At 41.7% G+C, this 19,577-nt stretch overlaps 1 protein-coding gene across 39 annotated transcripts in view; it reads right to left on the bottom strand.

The window, feature by feature from the left end:
• TCF7L2 (transcription factor 7 like 2) overlaps window positions 1-18,933 on the bottom strand; it is a 207,761-nt gene extending 188,828 nt beyond the window's left edge. For 3 of the 39 annotated variants that reach the window (XM_082222651.1, XM_082222647.1, XM_082222648.1), the window contains exons 1-3: window positions 17,637-18,933; window positions 17,153-17,219; window positions 16,802-16,926 (exon numbers count right to left, since the gene is read on the bottom strand). In XM_082222651.1, coding sequence (XP_082078777.1) covers window positions 16,802-16,926; window positions 17,153-17,219; window positions 17,637-17,825 — 381 coding nt within the window. In that variant the 5' untranslated portion in view covers window positions 17,826-18,933. The remainder of the gene's footprint in view (window positions 1-16,801; window positions 16,927-17,152; window positions 17,220-17,636) is intronic. The other 36 variants (XM_082222652.1, XM_082222657.1, XM_082222640.1 and 33 more) reach the window with 25 other exon arrangements.
• Between the last annotated feature and the right edge of the window lie 644 nt (window positions 18,934-19,577).

The raw sequence follows: 19,577 nt of genomic DNA, 5'->3' as shown, positions 1-19,577 counted from the left end.
GTAATCAAAAACTTCATCCAAACACAAACTCACCACTACCAACAATGGCTTCTCCCAAATTTAAGATTTGTTTACCAGAGATCAGACTTAGAATATTCTTTAAATTAGATGAGAAGGTTCTGAAACCTCAAATGGTTTGTAATACAGCTCGAACATACTTTTGCCAGCATTTAAAGAGTTTCACTAGCTTCCAGTTTATTTCCAGCTACAATTCAGAGGGTTTGAAAGCCCTAAACCAGTGTTTCCCAACCTTGGGTTCCCATACATTACTGGACTACAACTTGCATCACCCAGACTATTGCCTACACCAGTGGTGTCCAAACTTTTTTCAAATAGGGCCAGATTTGATGAAGTGAAGGCCAGGGCCGACCAAAGGGCCAACCAAAGTTGTTAACCTTTTTTTTAGGATTTTACCCCAGGAAATAAACTGTCACAGGGGTCAGAAATAGACCTTGGACATGCCTAACTGGGGATGGTGGGAGTTGTAGTCAAACAGCATTTAGGGACTCAAGACTAAGAAGTCTGCCCTAAACAGTCTGGAACTAGGCTACCTGGAAGGATCAGCTGCTCCTATCTACACCTGTTGAACTGCTAAGATCTTCATTCCACATCTTGAATTAAGGTGATGGGTGGAGAGCCTTCTCACTAGTGGTACCCTACTAATGAGATCCCTCTCTCGATGTCACATGACCTGGTGCCTAACTGCAAGGAAGTCGTTGTTTAGGCAGGCATTTAGTTATAAGCTGTGCTGCTAACTTTAGTACTGTTTTTATTTTTTAGTGCTTATCTTTGCATTCCTGTTTACTGCATATTAAATGAATTGCTAAGCTACTTCAGGAACCCTTGTTAGAAGATGGGTTATAACTATTAGAAACAAACAATGAATGACTTATAAACCCAGATCATACATTGGTCTATCAGATTCAGAAATACTCTACCTTTATCATTTATGGGGTTTGCATGAAAGTTTGGGAGACTTTCTTCCTGTGAAAACCCCATATTTGTATGCAAACAAATGCATTGTGCACAAAAAGAGGAGCTTTTTCTAAGAAAGAGCTTTAGCTATGTTAAGAGGGAACATAATCATTAACCATTTAAATGAGAAAACATTCACTATGAATAGTGGCAAGTAAGTTGAGAATAAATCTTTAAGTCTTCCTTTTCCTTAGTTCTTGGACAAACAAGTGATTAGGTGACATGCCTGATATGGTTAACAACTTTAGCAAAATTAAAGCTGCAAGACCCTTACCTGAAAGTAAGTCTCCCTGAAGACATTTTAACTTACTTCTGAATAGACATGTGTAGGACTGCTCCATTAGATGCTAATTACTATTACTGTTACAAAATCCCAGTATTGTCATGCAGTCTACAATTTAAGCAATTTAAGACAAAAAGCTGCATGAAGTTAAGCTTCAGTTCAGAAATTGTTTTTCAAAAAATCTTTTGTGTGAGAGCCAAGTTTGCTTGGGATTACAGAGAATGTCTACTTCATGATGCATAAACCACACACACTGGTTTTATCAGTACAGAATGACAAAGCCATGCATGGATGGTATATCATGAAACTGAAACCTTAACACAAAATGATGTTCAGTGGTGCATAAGTCAAAACATTTGATCATATGTACTATCTCTCTTCTTGTATGGAACCCAACGCGGGTGGCGCTGTGGGTAAAAGCCTCAGCGCCTAGGGCTTGCCGATCGAAAGGTCGGCGGTTCAAATCCCCGCGGCGGGGTGCGCTCCCGCTGCTCGGTCCCAGCGCCTGCCAACCTAGCAGTTCAAAAGCACCCCCGGGTGCAAGTAGATAAATAGGTACCGCTTACCAGCGGGAAGGTAAACGGCGTTCCGTGTGCTGCGCTGGCTCGCCAGATGCAGCTTTGTCACGCTGGCCACGTGACCTGGAAGTGTCTCCGGACAGCGCTGGCCCCCGGCCTCTTGAGTGAGATGGGCGCACAAACCCCAGAGTCTGTCAAGACTGGCCCGTTCGGGCAGGGGTACCTTTACCTTTACCTTTACTATCTCTCTTCTTGTATGGAACCCAACTTTCTGAATAAGGTAGCTTGGAACATGCATTTACATTGCCACTTTTCAGAAATAGGATCCTTTACAACACAAAAACTATGGCTACATAGGTGCCGCTTCCTGCAAAGATAATTTGCTTAACTGGAAACACAAAAACACCACTTGACCAAATACTGTGTCCGGTAACCACATGCAAAAGTGGTTAATTTTATTCATCATGAAGCTAAAGTAAAAATATTTTTTAAAGCAGGGATTATTCTGGTAGACAAAAGGATAATGCAATAATACAAGTAGACAATGCAGATGAACAAATGTTGCAAACCTAGGTAGCATATTTTGCACCTTGTGATATTTTACTTCACTGCTCTGAATAGTCCTGGGGAGACTGCAGCATCCAAATAATTCTAATGATGAGAGGTCCACAAAATTGACTTTTCATTACAAGTCTTCCTTTTGTGAGAGTAATGAGCTCCAAACCTCTCATTGAGAATGGAGATGGGAAGGGAAGGGAAGGAGAGGAACCATCCCCACAGTTGTACAGAGCTTTAAGATGCTTGATGATAGCTAGGGTTAGTTCATGACGTGCAGAAGTTCCAGAGCACTTCAGAAGCACATGGATGATACCAAACACTCCTCATGAGCTTGGACCTGAGGAGAATAACAGGGGATTGTCTCTGACTTTGTGCTGCATTTGGATCCAACACTATGTCAGAAACAAGATCTCACCTCTCACACACTGGGGCTGGCACAGAGCCCTGGAAACCACAGGGTTGGGCTGGCTACCAGAGTGGTCTGAAATTGTGAGGCACTGATAATGACCAGCTACTCAGAGCATCGTTTTCACACAGTTAAACATAGCGTAAAGCTACTGACGCAATTTTGATCACTGAGGTGCAAATAACCTAGTGTTGCTAATAATGTGAAGGCACAAAGGCTCTAAGTAATTTAACTAGTGTAGGAACTATTTGTGCAATCACTGCAGAGAAAAGTCTCTGGAAGAAATTCCTCCTGCAACCATAGGACTAAAGGGGACCTGAAAAACCTGTGTCATGCCAAAGGCAATATCCTTCATATATCATGTATCCCATATTACTATGCATAATCCTGAGCGCAGGAAGAAATACCAAGAATCAGAACAACCAATGTAAGATTACTTGCATGAAAGAAAACAGAACTATTTACTTTAGCAGCAATCCCACAGTGAAAAGTACACTTGATCCCAACTCTGTTCAGGAGTGTGGCTACTGTTGGAATGGGCCTGGCATGGGGGAGGGGAGAAGCAAGCCTTTCAAACAGAGTTTGACCTTTTTGCCCATGTATGTTCTTCTGGGTTGTTAGGTCATGTGACCAAGCTGAATGGCGTTATGATCCTGTGTTGCCTGATCCCATCCCACTAATTTTTGAAAACAAATAAATTCCCTGACCATTAATATTGGCTTGGTACATGCCACTGTGAATCCTGTATCATTTGGTGTTACTCATTTATGGTGTTTTTTTATGAAGTGATTTTGTTATTGTTGTTCACGGTTTTAGTTCTCTTTTAAAAATACAAATTTGTATATAAATCAGTACATAAAAATGTAAACTGCTTTTAAGTAAAGTAACATTGTTTTCCAAAGAGTCACATGCATATTGAACATTTGCATAAAAACATATCCACCTCAATCACAGGATCAAACGTTATCAAGATTGCCACAAATAATGTTTGACACATGCAGTCCATCCGGTTGCATATCCTCGCATGTGTTGTAAAAAGATTGAAACATACTGTGAGGATTGAATAAGTATTCTCCCACCAAACATTGTAATTAAATTGCAACAGCAACAGTGACAACAACATCTTTATCTACACGTGCTGAAATATTTGCAGAAAATAGCTAGCAGTTCCAACAGGAAACACCTCACGTATCTTGGTGGGGGAGCTGTTTTAGGAAAATAAGCCTGGTATTACTTGACTGACACTTTCTTATTAGTCAGACGTCGGTTGGTACTATGAAAACTTGCCAAAAACAGTTTTACAAAAACTGCCGCAAGTGTTGGAGATAAGAGATCTCGTGACTACATACGTGCTCCTCATTCTGGGGATCAACAGAAATGTATGGGATCTTTACCAAACAAAGAATTTTATAGTAAGTGGGTTTCATGGTTACTGTATCCATAGCTACTAGGTTAAAAAAAAATCAGGAGACACCAACTAGTTTATTTGGCATGAACTTCCATAGGAAACAGCCTAGTCAATCTGATAAAATAGACTCTAGTCTGCCACAAGAGTTCCAGTGTTTAGGCAGGAAAAACCAACATCCATGTACTCTACCTTTGCAAGGAGTGGGATATTTCAACACCTTTTGCTCTCACCACAAGATAATTACTAAGCTGAAATTGAGTCGAGCTGACTCTATAGGGTGTGTTTTGCAAATTAATTTCCAACTTAATTAACATAATGAGTGATTTTGATTTGCCTTATCAGGTTCTTTTTTGCCTTGGAGGAGTTGAATCTTTCCAAGATACAGGCCTACATTTGCCCCAGAAATCACCGATGTTTCAAACCAAAATAGCCAGTGTTTGTTTAGATCCCAAACTTTCAAATACGTGTTTGTTAAGGACAGGAAAAAATGAAAACAGAAATGTACCGGGATCTAATGAGAAAATTAGCTAGACATTTAAAAAGCACACCAACGTATAATTTCACGTGTTTCACCTGAGGTAGGCCTGAACCTTGTTAGCAGTACTTCACACACCTCTACCTGAAGGTGTGTCTCAGCCCTGGAATGTAATAAGCATATGATTCATGGGGCCATTTCTATCAGCTCAGGCTTATCTAAATAATCCTTCCAACGACCAATCAGATTACTCACAAGACATGGGCAAGTTTAACAAAAGAGATTTCTTATCTGCGATCCCTGAAAAGCCTTCCAACTATACAAGGTAAGTAGCTAAAACAGTCCCGTAATGACTCTTTCAGACTGCTGAGGGAACTCCAACAGAAAAAGTAGGAAATAGGCACACCTATATCAGGAACACAGGATGCATCATCAATCTGGATAAAGATATCAATAGCTACAGAGTCATGATGGCATCATAAGTGAGAGACTGCTATTGCTACTGTGAGAACAGAATATTGGATGAGATGGGTCTTTAGGGGTGCGAGTCGGGTGTATGAAAAGTAGAAGTTTCAATAAACTTTCTCAACTTCATTTATCTTAGGATATAAGTCATTTTAAATGACAGAACTTCAAATGAATCACAGGTGAGTGGGTGGCAAGTGCCAACACTTTTGTACCTGACAAGGCTCCTGTGCCTTTAACAGCTATATCATGAGCAGAAATTAAGCAGATAAAGTTGTTCCAATTGATGCATCACGCTGACTGGGGAAAGCTTTGTGTGCCGAATTTCTATTTGTCATGCAAACTGATCAATGCACAGAACGCTGTCAGAAAAAGGTCACCCTCCTACATTTGAAATATTGTAAAGAAAGTTATCGTTTTGCAGAAACGCACCTCTTCCGATGCATTCCAGCACCACAAAACTAAATCTATTACACCACAAGCCTTAAGGTAAAGGAACAGTAAGGCTTACGTTTCTATATGCAATCCTTATACCAAATCAAAGACCATGTATCTTTCCACAAGCGCATTTTTTAAACAAGGAACAGAGCTAAATTAACACACAAGCCGGCTGTCTAAAGTGTCAACAATTAGTACACACAAATGGGAGTAGGAAATGCCAAAATAGCTGGACTTCACTGAAGGGGGAGGAGGCCAATGCAACTCTAGGTTCATCAAAAATAAGGAAAGCTAATGACGAGTAAGCAGCTCAAAACATGCCTGCCCTCTTTCACCCCATTCCCCCTCTCCCCGTCTCTTGTACATACCCAAAGAGACAATGGTTGATCAGGAGTGAATCACAGAGGGGGACACAGAGAGAGGGAGAAATGAATCTGAACCCTTTATCTTCTGTCCTTTATAAAAACTGCCACTCAGTTAGCAGAGATTGCTCTAATTGCTGTGACAATTCTGCAACCATTCCAACGACTTGTGTGTTCTGGACAGGTTTCCCTGCAAGTTTGAAATTCTTGGCCTGTGAACCACTCTCGTCTAAAAGAGGTTTCCCTTTGGAGCACAGAATGCTACATTAACCACTTGTCCCTCTTTTGAGCTCCCTTTATTCTCCTCTTTTCCAATTGCCAGATTTAAACCTTAATGAAAACTTGCCCAGCCTTTTCTTTCCACAAACCCCATAGAGTCCCTGGTCAATTGGAACACATTGTAACCAAGGAATTTCATATTGTCCCGTTTATACTGAATAGCACCTGATAACTAAAGTATACGTATCAAAAGTATAAACATAATACAGATACACTTTATGTTTATTAATGAAACTGATGTGTTGTAACTTATCACTTCACATATTTCTTTGAGCATCATAGAAATGTTTTGAGAGCAATGAAATTAGACACCAGAAGAATTTTTAAAAGTGAGTAAATTTGAACTAAAATGCAAAAACGTATTTCATTATGCATGGGTACACCCACACATTGAAGCTACTTGCGCTATTGGGTGATCTACAGGTAATGCAGAGATGCAAGCGAATATTCTCAGTGGGAGAAGTGTTTCTCTTTATGTTGCTTTCTGATTATTGCAAAGCAGGAAAGGGGGGTGGGATGTTACTGATGAGTCCCTCAGACACAATTTATCCAGTAACTGAGAAACAGAGAAGCATATTTTTAAAAGATCCCTTTATACTTAGTTATACATCTCTCAAGGTGAAGAGAAGACAGACAAAGGGACTTAATATTTTTAAACATTTTACATCTATGCAAGGCACAATAAGACATACATCTTTTCTAAAAAGGTGTGGCAAGGGGGGGAAATAAATTTAAAAAAACAACAACTAGCCAGCGGGCTGCCATCATATTCTTTTGATATTTCATTCAAGGTCATATCCTCTCATGAGAATGCTTGTACCATTGAATATTAATTTATATACATAATATATACTCTGCAGCAATTTGTCAACACTAATGCAACCTTCTCTGAATGGAATTGTCCACACAACCAGCTCTCTGCAAGAAAAGTATCATTTGTTTTAATTTGATCAGTTGGAAAATGCTGTAGCTTCAGCCTCTTAATGTAAGGACATCACTGAAACTGTGTTAAATCTTAAGTGCAAGCTGAACCAACTTAAAAAATCATGTCTGTGACTGACAGAAAGCTAGGAAACTATTAATCTTGGTAAATTTCACCAGCTGAATAGCTCCTTTAACAACCCATGCCTACCATTTGTTTCTGTTGACCAAACATATATTTTGGCAAATTCAGAATAGCTATTTTTACAAGAAGAAAATAAACTATCTGCTACATTTTATACCCTACTTGCACCACTATAATCAAACTGACAACAAAGCATTGTTCAGGGCTACATGAACCAAACTTGCAGCCATGTGCTCCCACCTTCTCCTGTATACTCAATTGACTAACTTATTTTCTCCAAAATAGTAATTAATGGACGCTTATCACACAAGCTGAACAAGACAACAGTTCCAAATTCTAGTTTCAAGTCTTTTTTCAGATTTGGATGCAGCAGCAAACAATGGTTTCTGTCAAAGTGGTATTAACACATAGCAATGAACCCCCATAACACATAGGTGAAATGGGGGCATTTTGCTGATCCCACCCCTGGTGTCAACATTTTGGGCATGGACATCTGATAAGGAAAGCATTTGTGAACAACACTACACACCTAAGCCTCTGGATCTGAAACCCCAATCTAGAATAGAAGCATAGAGCTTTATGTATAAGGGTGTTGCTTTTTCATATGCCCCTACTTGAGAGCCAGTGTGGTGTAGTGGTTAAGAGCGGTAGTCACGTAATCTGGGAAACCGGGTTCGCGTCTCCGCTCCTCCACATGCAGCTGCTGAGTGACCTTGGGCCAGTCACACTTCTTTGAAGTCTCTCAGCCCCACTCACCTCACAGAGTGTTTGTTGTGGGGGAGGAAGGGAAAGGAGAATGTTAGCCGCTTTGAGACTCCTGAAGGGGAGTGAAAGGCGGGATATCAAATCCAAACTCCTCTTCTTCTTCTTCTTCTTCTTCTTCTTCTTCTTCTTCTACTCAATATGTAGCAGCCAAGCTGGGGCCCTGCTTCCCCTTCTATGCTTAGAACCCTCTTCACACACACAGCTGAGGCTTACAGAGGATTTAGCCATAGGTCAGTGGTAGAACATCTACATTGCATGCAGAAGATTGCAGGTTCAATCCCCAGAAACTCCAGATAAGGGCTGGGGGAGGATCCTTTCTCAGATCCTGGAGAGCCACTGCCAGTGACTGCAGACCATATTGAGCCAGATGGAACAATGGTCTGACTCAATAAAAAGGCAGTTTATGTGCCTAAAACACACGACAGGAGTGGAAGGACGAGGGAAAGTGCTTAGGCACTGGGCTCACTGCTGTAGCACCAATCCACAAATCAAACACAGGAGATTTCGCTAACATCAGTGACATCAGGTTGACAAATACAATGGGATGCAAGAAGGAAGACAAATGCTAGCTGGGCAGCCAGCATGTGAATGGGCACATTCAGTTTCACATGAATACGGATCCAAAGGTAAAATCAGTTAGTTCCCATTAGTGTTGTGCACCATTGAACCAGTAGAGTTCACTGCTCTAGAAATCAGACTTGGAGCTCAAACCACTTGTACCATTTTTTTTTTAAAAAAAGGTATTGTCAAGCTTTGGTTGTAGCAAACCATTAAGGGGATGTGGGAAATCCAAAAGAGAAAGGGGAGGAGATTAAATCACAGCCCCTAGGTTGAAGACAAGCAAATGTGACATCTGGAAATAGTTAAGTCATCATTGGAGGGTACATGCAGTTAAGCCCAAGGGTAATTACTCATTGTGCTTGTAACTTGTTTACTTCACAGAAGAATGTTTACATTTCCAAAGATAAACAAATACCATCAGGTATAAGAGAAAAGCAAAACTCAATTATCACTGAGAAAGGCAATGAACAACAGTATCTGTGATTATGACCAGTCTGCTACCAGTGAAGATATTGCTACTGTTGTGTCCAGAAAAGTTGTCCTGATTTAAATTATCTGGATATACCTTTCTAACTAACCAACACAAGGGGTGGAGGGAGAAACACTGGCGCTATTTGGCTGTGTAAATGGGGCCTAAATCAAGCTAACAAGTAGCTCTGGATAACTGAGATGCAAACAATGGGGTCATTGAGCATTTCAAACATGCTAAAAATGAAAGACATGGTCTTTATGCCTTCCTTATTCAAGCAGGAAGTCTCAGTGAAGTTGATGAGACTTCTGGGTGTGCAAGGAATGTAGAAACAGATCTCTTACAAACTGGTAGTATATTCTCTAAGAGAGACACAAACTTGTCTACATCTCTCATTAAAGGTTTTGTTGCAGAAGCATTTTCGGTGCCCCTTCCCTTGTTATTTTACTTAGCTGCCAGTGATAGTAGTGAACCAATTTCTACTAAATCCAATTGTTTCACGGTCCTGTGCAAGAAAGCCATTGTTTCTCGAGGATCAGCAATGTTCATCAAGGCTAATAGTGCCCCTAACCTTGATTTAATTTATTTAAAGCAAAAACAAATGGCTAAAAACAAAACGACTGGCTAGTACTTCATAATTGGCCTAGCACGTTAAAGCTCAGTTATCTTCTCAGTAAATATTTATACTGTCATTCTTTCCCATTCATTCTGCATTTCACACACACACACACACACACACAGACTGTAGCCTACATCTGCAATTCATTGACTTTACAATTTACCACATGTTGAGATGGAGAGGTCTCAGCTCCATTTGAATCATTGCACAAATATGCAAGTGATTTATCGTTTCAAAACTGAAGACTGCAAAAGAACGACTCCACTTTTCCTGCACATTACTCCTCCTGGCAGACCACAAACAATTACAGTTCGTACTAATTAAGCTCTGTAAAATGTGTTGTACCCTGTTAATGCCAACCAGGCCCCCAAATTTCTCTTCCCCAAGCCAAAGTTTGGCTAGCAACTTAACTCATTCATGGCTGCCTGCTTGACTGTGTACAGCTTCAAGAATAATAAGGATCAGGGTTTTGGAGTACTTGAACAAAAACACACAAAAGAACAGACCAAGTGCCAACCTGGAATTAAACAGGGAGTTGCAAATGAATGAATTCTATTGGGAAACAGACAAACACCACTGTTGATAACCTGCTAAAAGGTCCTACCACACCACCTCTGTAATGTGGTGTTAAGGGATTCAGATTTATCCCTAGGGGCTAATAAGTTACAGAACTCTACCGGTTAGGAAAATTCATAAAACATTATGTCCTAGGCTTCTTGAACATTTACTAGTGGAAAGTTGTTGGGGTTTTTTTAAAAAAAAATACAATTTTATATTTTGAGGGGGGAAATGACTCAGTATTTTAAATGGAAGGGGGTAAAAACATATGGGAGAAAATCAATATATGTATTCTTCCCATACTCCCTTGCCCAAATTAGTATCTCTAAATTGAATGTGATAATGCACCTAACTAGACTGCTGAGGTGGGGGAATAGATTCCTAAAAACCCTGATTTATCCTTTGGCCTATTTTTATAATTTAGGGTTTGGCTTTTTTAAAAAAAAAAGAAGCATCATCATATAGATTAAGAGAAAAGCACTCTTGCATTTAAACAATGCACTTGTTTAATCCAGGGAGAACGAGAGAGGGGCCCCTCAAGTGATGCTTCGCCTTGGCCCCAAAGACTTCCCTGACACATGAGCCAATCATTCCCTAGATGCCCAGCTTCCCCTTCAGCAGCTGATCTCAACAATATTTTTTTCAAGCACCCCTACACACTAGCATTCTTCCTTATTTGCTCCTGGCCTCTGGATTTTATCACATTCTTTCCCAGATACAAGGTTTTTTTCTAATGTGTTTTGTCTCCTGATCTGTCCCCTCTAGAAACCCAGATTTTATTCAGTTCTCTAACATAACGGGTGGGGAGGTAGGCACGTAATTTAAAACCAGACTTTGAAATGAAAAATGTATCATCTGTCTGCTATCTAGATATTCTTATTGAAGTGCCACTTCCTTGCTTTATTTCAAGAAAGAAAGACAGAGATCAATCATAAACATACATCTGTTAAATATAGCCTAATGTAACTTGTTTATTAATTCAGGCATGGCAATCCCCCCCCCTCAGCTACAACAAATATATTCAGGGTTATATCAGGTTTCTTTGAAAGTATTCTGGGAAATATTTTGCAGGGTTCCTATCTAGATATCCTACACAAGACTGCGAGCACATTGATAAAGAATGCAGGCTGTGCTAAAGGTTTGCTTAAGCCATTACACATTGCCCCTCAGTATTTCAAGCGTTAATTCTGAATCATAGGAAAAGGCCAGCCGTGCAGTTAGGAGAACAAGCACCAAACTCCCACCAGCCCCCCCAAAACAATCTAAGCTTTTCATGGGTTTATTTCCCCAATTTCCCCATCTCTCATTGCTTATAATTAGTGAAAGAAACCTGACCCACTGCCAGTGTCTGTGGACCTTGGATATTATAAGGCCAGCGTGGCGTCAAATATCTTAACATTCATAAGTGTTATAGGCTGTAAATAAACCCTGTAGATTTATGACCCTTCGCTGCCTGCCAGCAAATGACTGTGGCACATTTCTTTCAGCAGACCTGTTGAGGTGCAAGTTTGCCTTTGGTTGTAAAATTAACCATTTCCTTCACAAACATGCCCAATTACGAGTCAGCGGGCAAGGCTCTGCCTGCATATTTGCCATAGCTCAGTACAAAGAGAATACACACATACACACACAAAGGCTTGGGTGAGTACAAACTCTCTTACTATGCAAACAATCCAGCAGCTGCAGCTGCAGCAGTTAAAAAGTTTGGAGCAAGCAAGAAACAAAAAGTTCCCACAACAGGTAAGGTGTGGGAAGGAGAACATTCTAATTCCACCTACATCCCTGAATGCACTTACAAAAACACACATCCATGCCCTCTTATCTGCAAGGGCTCTTTTGTTGGAAACTAGATGCACTCTGACCCAAAGAGTGCATCCCTTCTTCATTTTATTGTGGCAGCATGCATGTTTCAAGAGCAACCACAAAGTGCCTCACAAATGTTTTCTCCCCTCAAACCCCCCACCCCACCCCCGCAAACAGTCACCTACTCCCCTGTTCAGGAAAGCATTTGCTAAATCCAGGTTGTCTCATGCTTAACAGCCAATAATCCAACTTCCACATAACTACCAGACAGCTGGAAATGGGGGGCCTTACAGTTTTAGTCATGGTGCAGTGTGGAAACACATACATGCATGCAAAAAAAAGAAAGGCAGAAAAAGAAATCTACAGCTGTCCTTTCTCTATTCTGCTTTTTTTAAAAAAGGGGAGGAGTAGCATTTTCTTAGGAATCCATGAAAACTGGAACTTTCAAATCAAGAGCCAAATCTTAGTATACTTATTTAAAATTACTACATCTTAGCATTGCCTCACAACAAAAGGCAACATTTGGGACCCTCACACAAAAAGATGCTGCAAATTTTGCCATCAGTCAGAAGCGTCAAACTTTTACTTCTCTGGGCTCACAAGCTTGCATTCTGCTTCCAAAGGAGGACTGGCTCTTAAAATTCACTGATTCCCTCTCTGTCCTGCAACCTTAAAATCATGCTGGAGAAGTTTAAATGCCTTTTTTAAAAAAAGAAGTTAACAAAGCTAATGCTAGTTACTATTCTATATTTCGCAAGCCACTTGCAAAGCAGAAACAGCGTTCTAACTGGGCTAAGAACTGAGAGGTTTTCAGATTCCCGTGCTTCATTTGATTGGTGTCAGAAGATCATCGGCTGAGAATAGCTTGTTTCTACACAGTTACAGGGGGGGAAACTTCATTGTTGTTTTAAAGCCATCAAGAAGGTGAATAGTACAATTCATTGAATAGCTTATCTCTGCCATGAAGCGCAAAGACGCTGACATATGAAAACTGTATGTACATTGTGAACATCCAACTAGTTTAACACCATAACCCTTATTTCAAAAATCAGCTAAGCCCCTCAACCTTCAAGATTAGTCAGGAATCAAACCATCACATTGGAAGCAGAAATCATAACAGTGCCGAGCAATAAATATTTCCAAGGAAGATGAAAAAACAAATTAGCATAAATACCAAAGAAGGGCATGAACACCTGTTCTTTGTTTTTCAGTATGATAAGCATTCCATTGTTCTCTATTTAAAATGTAATGACCTGTGTAATTACAGTAATATTACATTGTATTGCAGGGGCTCCAAATGTCACACTTTTGAAAAGTGTTGTCAAAACAATTCAAGACAGGGGAACAAGGGGGGGAATACCATTAACTCTTCGTGCACCAGGATCTACATTATTGTGCAGAAGATTATGTACTTCAGGAAATAAAAGGGAGAAAATACATTTTCCAAAGCATTATTTTAAAATATTTCCATTCATGGGCATTTACCAGATCACAAGCCATATCACCTCCATATTTTCCTATACTAACCATTTTAGATTCAGGTTGAAATGAAAGATGAGCACTGTGAAACAACTCAGCACCGTGAAACAAATCTCCCCCACAAAAAGCAAATTAACAGTATGTTCATAACCAGAATTACATCTAACTACTTAATTGTTCTTCTGTTAAATTCTATTGCAACCACTACCACATTGCCTGCACAAGTGTATTCTTTAATTCATTATTTCATTTCCAACAGAGCTCTCCTTACTGCATATTGGTCCTCTTCAGAGCCAGGCACATTACTTTAGCAAAAGCAAAATTAGCATTATGTAGAATAATCTTTTGTCATTTTAAAATAAAATTATTGCTAACAAGCTTTATGGACTCTTTGGCAATTAAAGTATTATTCCTAAAGTAATGTATTATTCATCATAAGCAGATTTAATGATACTTCATAATTCTTTACATTTCTTAAAGCAGAAAATCAGAAATCAGTGTTCAGCTAATGTATTTCTAAGAACTGAAAGTTGCATATGAGAACAACAAATATTCCTCTAAATAAAAATAAAAGAACAAAAACCAATAAGGAGGAAACAATATTGCAAAACAACTTGTTTAACCTTCAGTGAAAAATATGGTTCATGAGCTCATAATCCTGTGTGATAATTCTACCTATGTGTAAGACTCAATATTATTTATTTACTTACACCTTTGAGATAAAAAGAACAGCCAAATTACAGGAATACACACTGAACAGTATAAACTGAATAAATCCTTTGTAATATTTAATCATTCTGGTTTGTACCATAAACGAATAATGGGTTCTCTTTAAACCATAATTTATCTTGCTTTCACAAATGCAAACTCTACAAATCATTGGGAGTAGAAGAAAGGGCCCAAAATATGAGGTTGGCTTATGTGCAAATTGCCTACTGAATATGGAAAATGTCTTTTGAATCCATATGATGCTAAGGAACAAGGTCACCCGTTATATCAATAAAATAATATATTTGTATACAATGAAATGAATTCACTGTAACAGTGTGTTGTTATTAGAGAGAGAATGTTTAAATATGGCCAAGAAGAATTTTCTCCATTAACTAATAACTACTCTGGGGCCCTGATCAAACATCTATTCAAAACCTCGATACAAATAGTTCCCACTCATTTCAAAAGGTAATGGACTACATCAATATTAAATCCTAAGTGCTTCTAGACAAAGATGTAAATAAATATAAAATTCTTTTTTTTCCAGGGGAATTTTTTTCCCTTAATGCTCATCAGCCCCACTAATTTAAATTTGCAAAATTATTTCTATTTTGAACAGAAACCACTCTGAGGAATAATTTTTAAAGGTTATGCTTTCATAGTACATAATTAAAATAACCACAAAACAAACACTCTATGCCTACCAACATATAAGACGTTTTGCCTGTCCCATCACCTCTCCAATTACAAAATCCAGTCACCTTTCTTTTCCATTATGCTAAAACTGCGGTTACCAAAATGTCTCCTTGCTATGACCATAGCCCCAAAATAAAAGTAAATTATAAAATATCTTGACTGGGTTAACCTCATCCTTGAAAACATTTAAAAATACACAAGTAAACACTATTTTGTCATCTTTCCCCCTGTAATTTGTAATCTGAATTTGGACTTTAAGTAAAAAACAAGCCTGATCTGACATTTTAAAAACAATTGTAGACTGGACACATTGAAAACATCCCATAGTCTAGAAACAGATTCAGCAGCTACCTAACAGTGGAACTTGTATTTCAAAAAGCTGCCTCAAATGATCAAGTTAAAAGAAAAGAGGTGAGAATTCGAACAGTAGTTTGGAGGAGAGAGAATTAAGTGGATAGGTTGGGGAAGAATCACTTCAGTTAAAAGATGCAATAGAAAATGAGATAACAGATAAAATGTATACAAATCCTGCATTCCCTAGGGGAAGTGGCTTTAAAAAAAAAGTTGTATTTGAAACAATGTTAATGAAGATTGTATTATGGTTGGGCAGAGGAAATAGAGCTGGCATAAATCCATGAGGATGTGTGAGGAGGGCAGTGACCAACACTTCACACCTCCCAAAAGTTTTAACAAAACCAGTCTGAGGGCTACAAGAAACTTATTCCCTCCATTCATACTGCCACACCTTCGGATCCTCCTGCCACACCCAAAGGTTTTAAAGTACACATATTCTTCCAGATGAGCCCAGTTGTTTTGGAATACAGATATATATTCCTTTCAAGTGAAGGCTTGTTTCTTTATATAATGCTTTTAACTTTTGTTTGTTAATGGGAAGGCAGTGTCTGTTTGCAGGATTGCATTTGCCTTTTCTATACTATGTCCTAACTCAGCTGAGCAAAGTACTACTTCATATATATATATATATATATATATATATATATATATATATATATATATATGGCTTCGATATTTTCTTCCCAACACAATAAACATGGGGCCCACATCCACTATCTTCTTATGGAACTCATACATGTGATCTATTTAAATGAAAGCTGGTGACTTTAAGGAAAGCCAGTGTGCCAAGGAATGAAAATAAAAATTTCTCGCCCCTTCCAAAAAAAGATGCCAAAAAATTCTTACACAGAATAGCAGGAAGGGAAAACTGGGGAGGGGGGGAGAGCTGTCTATAGTTAACTGCCACCCTTAAAATCTTTTAAACACAAAGAGTCCTAAAGTTTTTTTTTTTAAAAAAAAGAACCCGGATAAGATTTTACACCAATTAATCACTCGATGGCAACGCTGCCAGTAAATTAGTAACTCGGGAAGGTTTCCGCAAGCGTGCAAGGGGTTAAAAGGGGGAGGCAAGGAAAGGGGGAGGGGAGAGAAAGGAAACCCAGTCGCCACTCGAGAAGGGAGAAGGAAAACAGAGCGCGATAGAAATCGCAAAGAGAGTTTTGTGGGAAGGAGAGCGGAGGAGGCTCGCTCGCTAGGCGCGGGGGGGGGAAATTAAAAAGCGGGAGCTGGGACTCCGGGTGCCCTTCGCCTTGCCAAGTCCCAGGGCCGAAGCCCCGAAGCCCCAAAACTGAAAGTAAAGGAGTCAACATGGCGAAGTGTAAACAGCCCCTTTCTCTGCCCTCCCCCCGCCCCCTCGGCGCGCAGTCAGCGGAAGGCGCAAAAGTTTTGGAAAGTTTCAGGCAGCGCCGCGGCGGCCGGGAGCGGAGGGGGCGGGCGGGCGGAACTGGCGGCCGGGGGACCTGGGCGGGTGTGGGACACAAATGCGCGGAAAACCTCGCTCGCCTTTACACATATATACCGTATCTCTGTACATGTACACACGTTCGACTTACCGTTCTTGCCGTGGGCGAGAGGGAGCCATTGGGAAGGTAGGGGCCGGTCAGGTCGGGGATCATTATAAAGGGATACCCAGGATATGGTGGGCCCTTAAACAACCCTCCATCTTGCCTTTTCGCAGCTAACATGGCGGGGGAACGAGGCACAAGGAGAGAGAAAACAGAAAGCGGGGGGGAAATCACGGTTAGAAAAAGTGCTTCTCGAAACTTGGAAGAGCATTTGTTTGCGCCCACGGAGAGCACGGTTTTGGGGGTGCTCCAGATCCGCGCGCGCTCTCTCCCCCCCCCCTCCACCACCCTGGAAAGGGGAAGGGGGTGGGTGGGATGGAGCCATCAAGCCCAACTTACCTTCCTCTAAACTTTCTCTGGATTTATCTCTGAAACTTTCGGACCTAGGCGGGGGCCGCCTCTCCGCCTTGGATCAAAAGAGGGTGGAAAATAGGCAAAAAAATAAATAAAAGGGCACCGGGAGAGTAGATGAATGAGGCAGTTTGGTGAAGGGGAAAGGGGGGAATAAAAGCAGCAAGGAGGAGAGAGAAAGAGAGAAGGGGGAGAGAACAAGTTAGAAGTTTGTGCAAAACTTGATACGGAAAATACAGAGATAACTGAACCCACCAGAGAAGCAACAGGGCAGTCGCCGACCATACTATAAGAAACAGAGTTGCAACTCCGGGCGAAAGCTCAGTTCCCCCACCCCCTCCATGGCATTTTTCTCTCTTCTCCCCACCCCCACCCCAAACTTCTTGCATCCCGTCTCCCCGGGAACCCCCAAGGTGGAGTAAGGCAGGTGTGCTGCAAAGAGCGGCGGCGGGGCGGGGGGGGGTCTCCTTACCTCCGAGTCTGAAGAGCTGTTTTGATTCGTTTCTGTTTCATTGACTAGCGACGATTTGACATCGGCTAAATCCCTCTCCGCCGACGAGTTCTCCGAGATCTTCTCTTCTTGCTCCCCTTCGTCTTTAAAAGAGATCAATTCATCGTTCGCCCCCAAATCGTCCCCTCCACCGCCATTTAGTTGCGGCATTTTCCTCCTGACTTACCCCACCAGCAGCAATTTTGCAAGGACAGAGGGGAGGGGAGGGAGAGAAAAAGGGGAAAGGGGGGGGAGGAAAAAGGGGGAAGGATTAAAAAAAGAAAGAAAGAAAAGGGGGAAGTTTGCAATTTTTTGTTTTTTAAAAAAGTCCAAGGTGAAAGTTTTTTCCTTTTCCTTTTCTTTCCTCCTGGGGAGGGGAAAAGAGGGAGGAGGAGGAGGAGGGGAGGGCAGTGTCCCTTCTCCTTTCCTTTTGCACCAGTGACTTTGGGTTTCTTCTTTTCCTTCTTCTGGATTTTCTCTCTCTCTCTCTTTTCTTCCGAAGATCAGATCAGCGTGTAAAGCGCGCGCACAGACACACGCGGGTAGACACACACAAAATTAATAATAAAAAAATTATATAAGGAGGGAGGGAGGGAGAGACGGGGGAGGGGGGGGACTATAAAAAATTGCAGCAAACAAACCAAACAACAAGTCAGCTGTAAAAAAGGGGGGGTAGAAGCCGCAGATATAGGGAGCCTGTGCCGCTCGGATTTGAGTGAGTTGAAGTTAGACTGAGAGCTTTTCAGTTCAAAGGCGGCGCTGATTGACAGATAGAAAAAGGGGGATCGAAATCCGGAGGAACGGAGAAGTCTGGGATCCAGGATTATTGACAGGGAAAAAGAAACACACTAGGCACTTAATGAGATGCAGGAGGGGGCGGGGGCTCCCCAATGACGTGTGCATAAATAAACAGGAGGAGGGGGGGAGCGGAGAAACTAACAATGATCCTTTTTGGAGAGGGAGAGGGAGCGAGAGCCAGGAGCGGGGTAGACGAGGGAGGAAGGAAGGAAGAAAGAAGGGAATGGTCCAGTGCAGACAATGCGAAAATAGGAGAGAGGGGCGTAGAGAGAAATGACCCAGAGGAAAGAAAACACAGGCTAAACACACACACACGCAATTAAAAGAAAATGGCACTGTGCCTCAGTTGCGCATTTGCGCGCAAAAAGAGGCTAGAAGCAGCGGTGCAATTTGTTGAGCCGTCAACTTTCACACGCGGAGCACCGCAGTTGGGGCTGCTAACCTCTGCGCGTTACTTGAAAGTAAGCCCCGTTGCGATTTCCGTCCCAGTAAGCGGGCTCCAGGACGGAACTGTTCGTCCCTGAGATATTTACATGGCTGCACTCAAATGTATATTTATGTATCTTGCTGTCCTGAGCAGCTAGGAAGTTTATTGGAGATAAACCTCGTGAGTATAGCTGAGCTAGGGCAGCAAGCGAGGCAGAGGGCGCCTCCCTCGCCCCCCTCTCCCTTCCGAGCAGAGTTTGCCTGGGACTTGCAAGCTGCTCCTGCAGGAGCGCGGCTGGGGAAGGCGCGCGCGCGCAGCGCCCTGCGCCCAGCTTCCCGACCAGAAAGTGTCCCTGGCTCCGGAGGGGTTTCCTCCTCGGGCCTTGGGTAGGAGCCGCCCAGGGCCCTCCTCCGTCGGTCTCCTCCTCGGAAGGAAGATCGGCCGGGTTGCGCGGGGCTCGGAGCCTTACGAGCGCCGGGGCAAAGTGTGCCAGAGCCCTTTTCCTGGAGAGGGATTAGGCGTCGCCTCCCAAACAACGAGAGGGAGGGATGGCTCAGCACCATCCGCCGCTGCCCACCCCCCCCTCCCGACTGGGGCTGGTGGAGATTGGCAGAGAGCGGTTGAATGGGAAGAAGTTAATTGTGGCGCGGGAGAATCAAGGGCTGCGAGACTCGAGGTGCGAAGCCTCCGTTGGCCGC

This window comes from Podarcis vaucheri, assembly GCF_965113315.1.
Source record: "Podarcis vaucheri genome assembly, chromosome: 5".
Classification (NCBI taxonomy): Eukaryota; Metazoa; Chordata; class Lepidosauria; order Squamata; family Lacertidae; genus Podarcis; species Podarcis vaucheri.
Note: the sequence above shows the minus strand (reverse complement) of the source record. Positions and strands in the feature narration are given on the sequence as shown.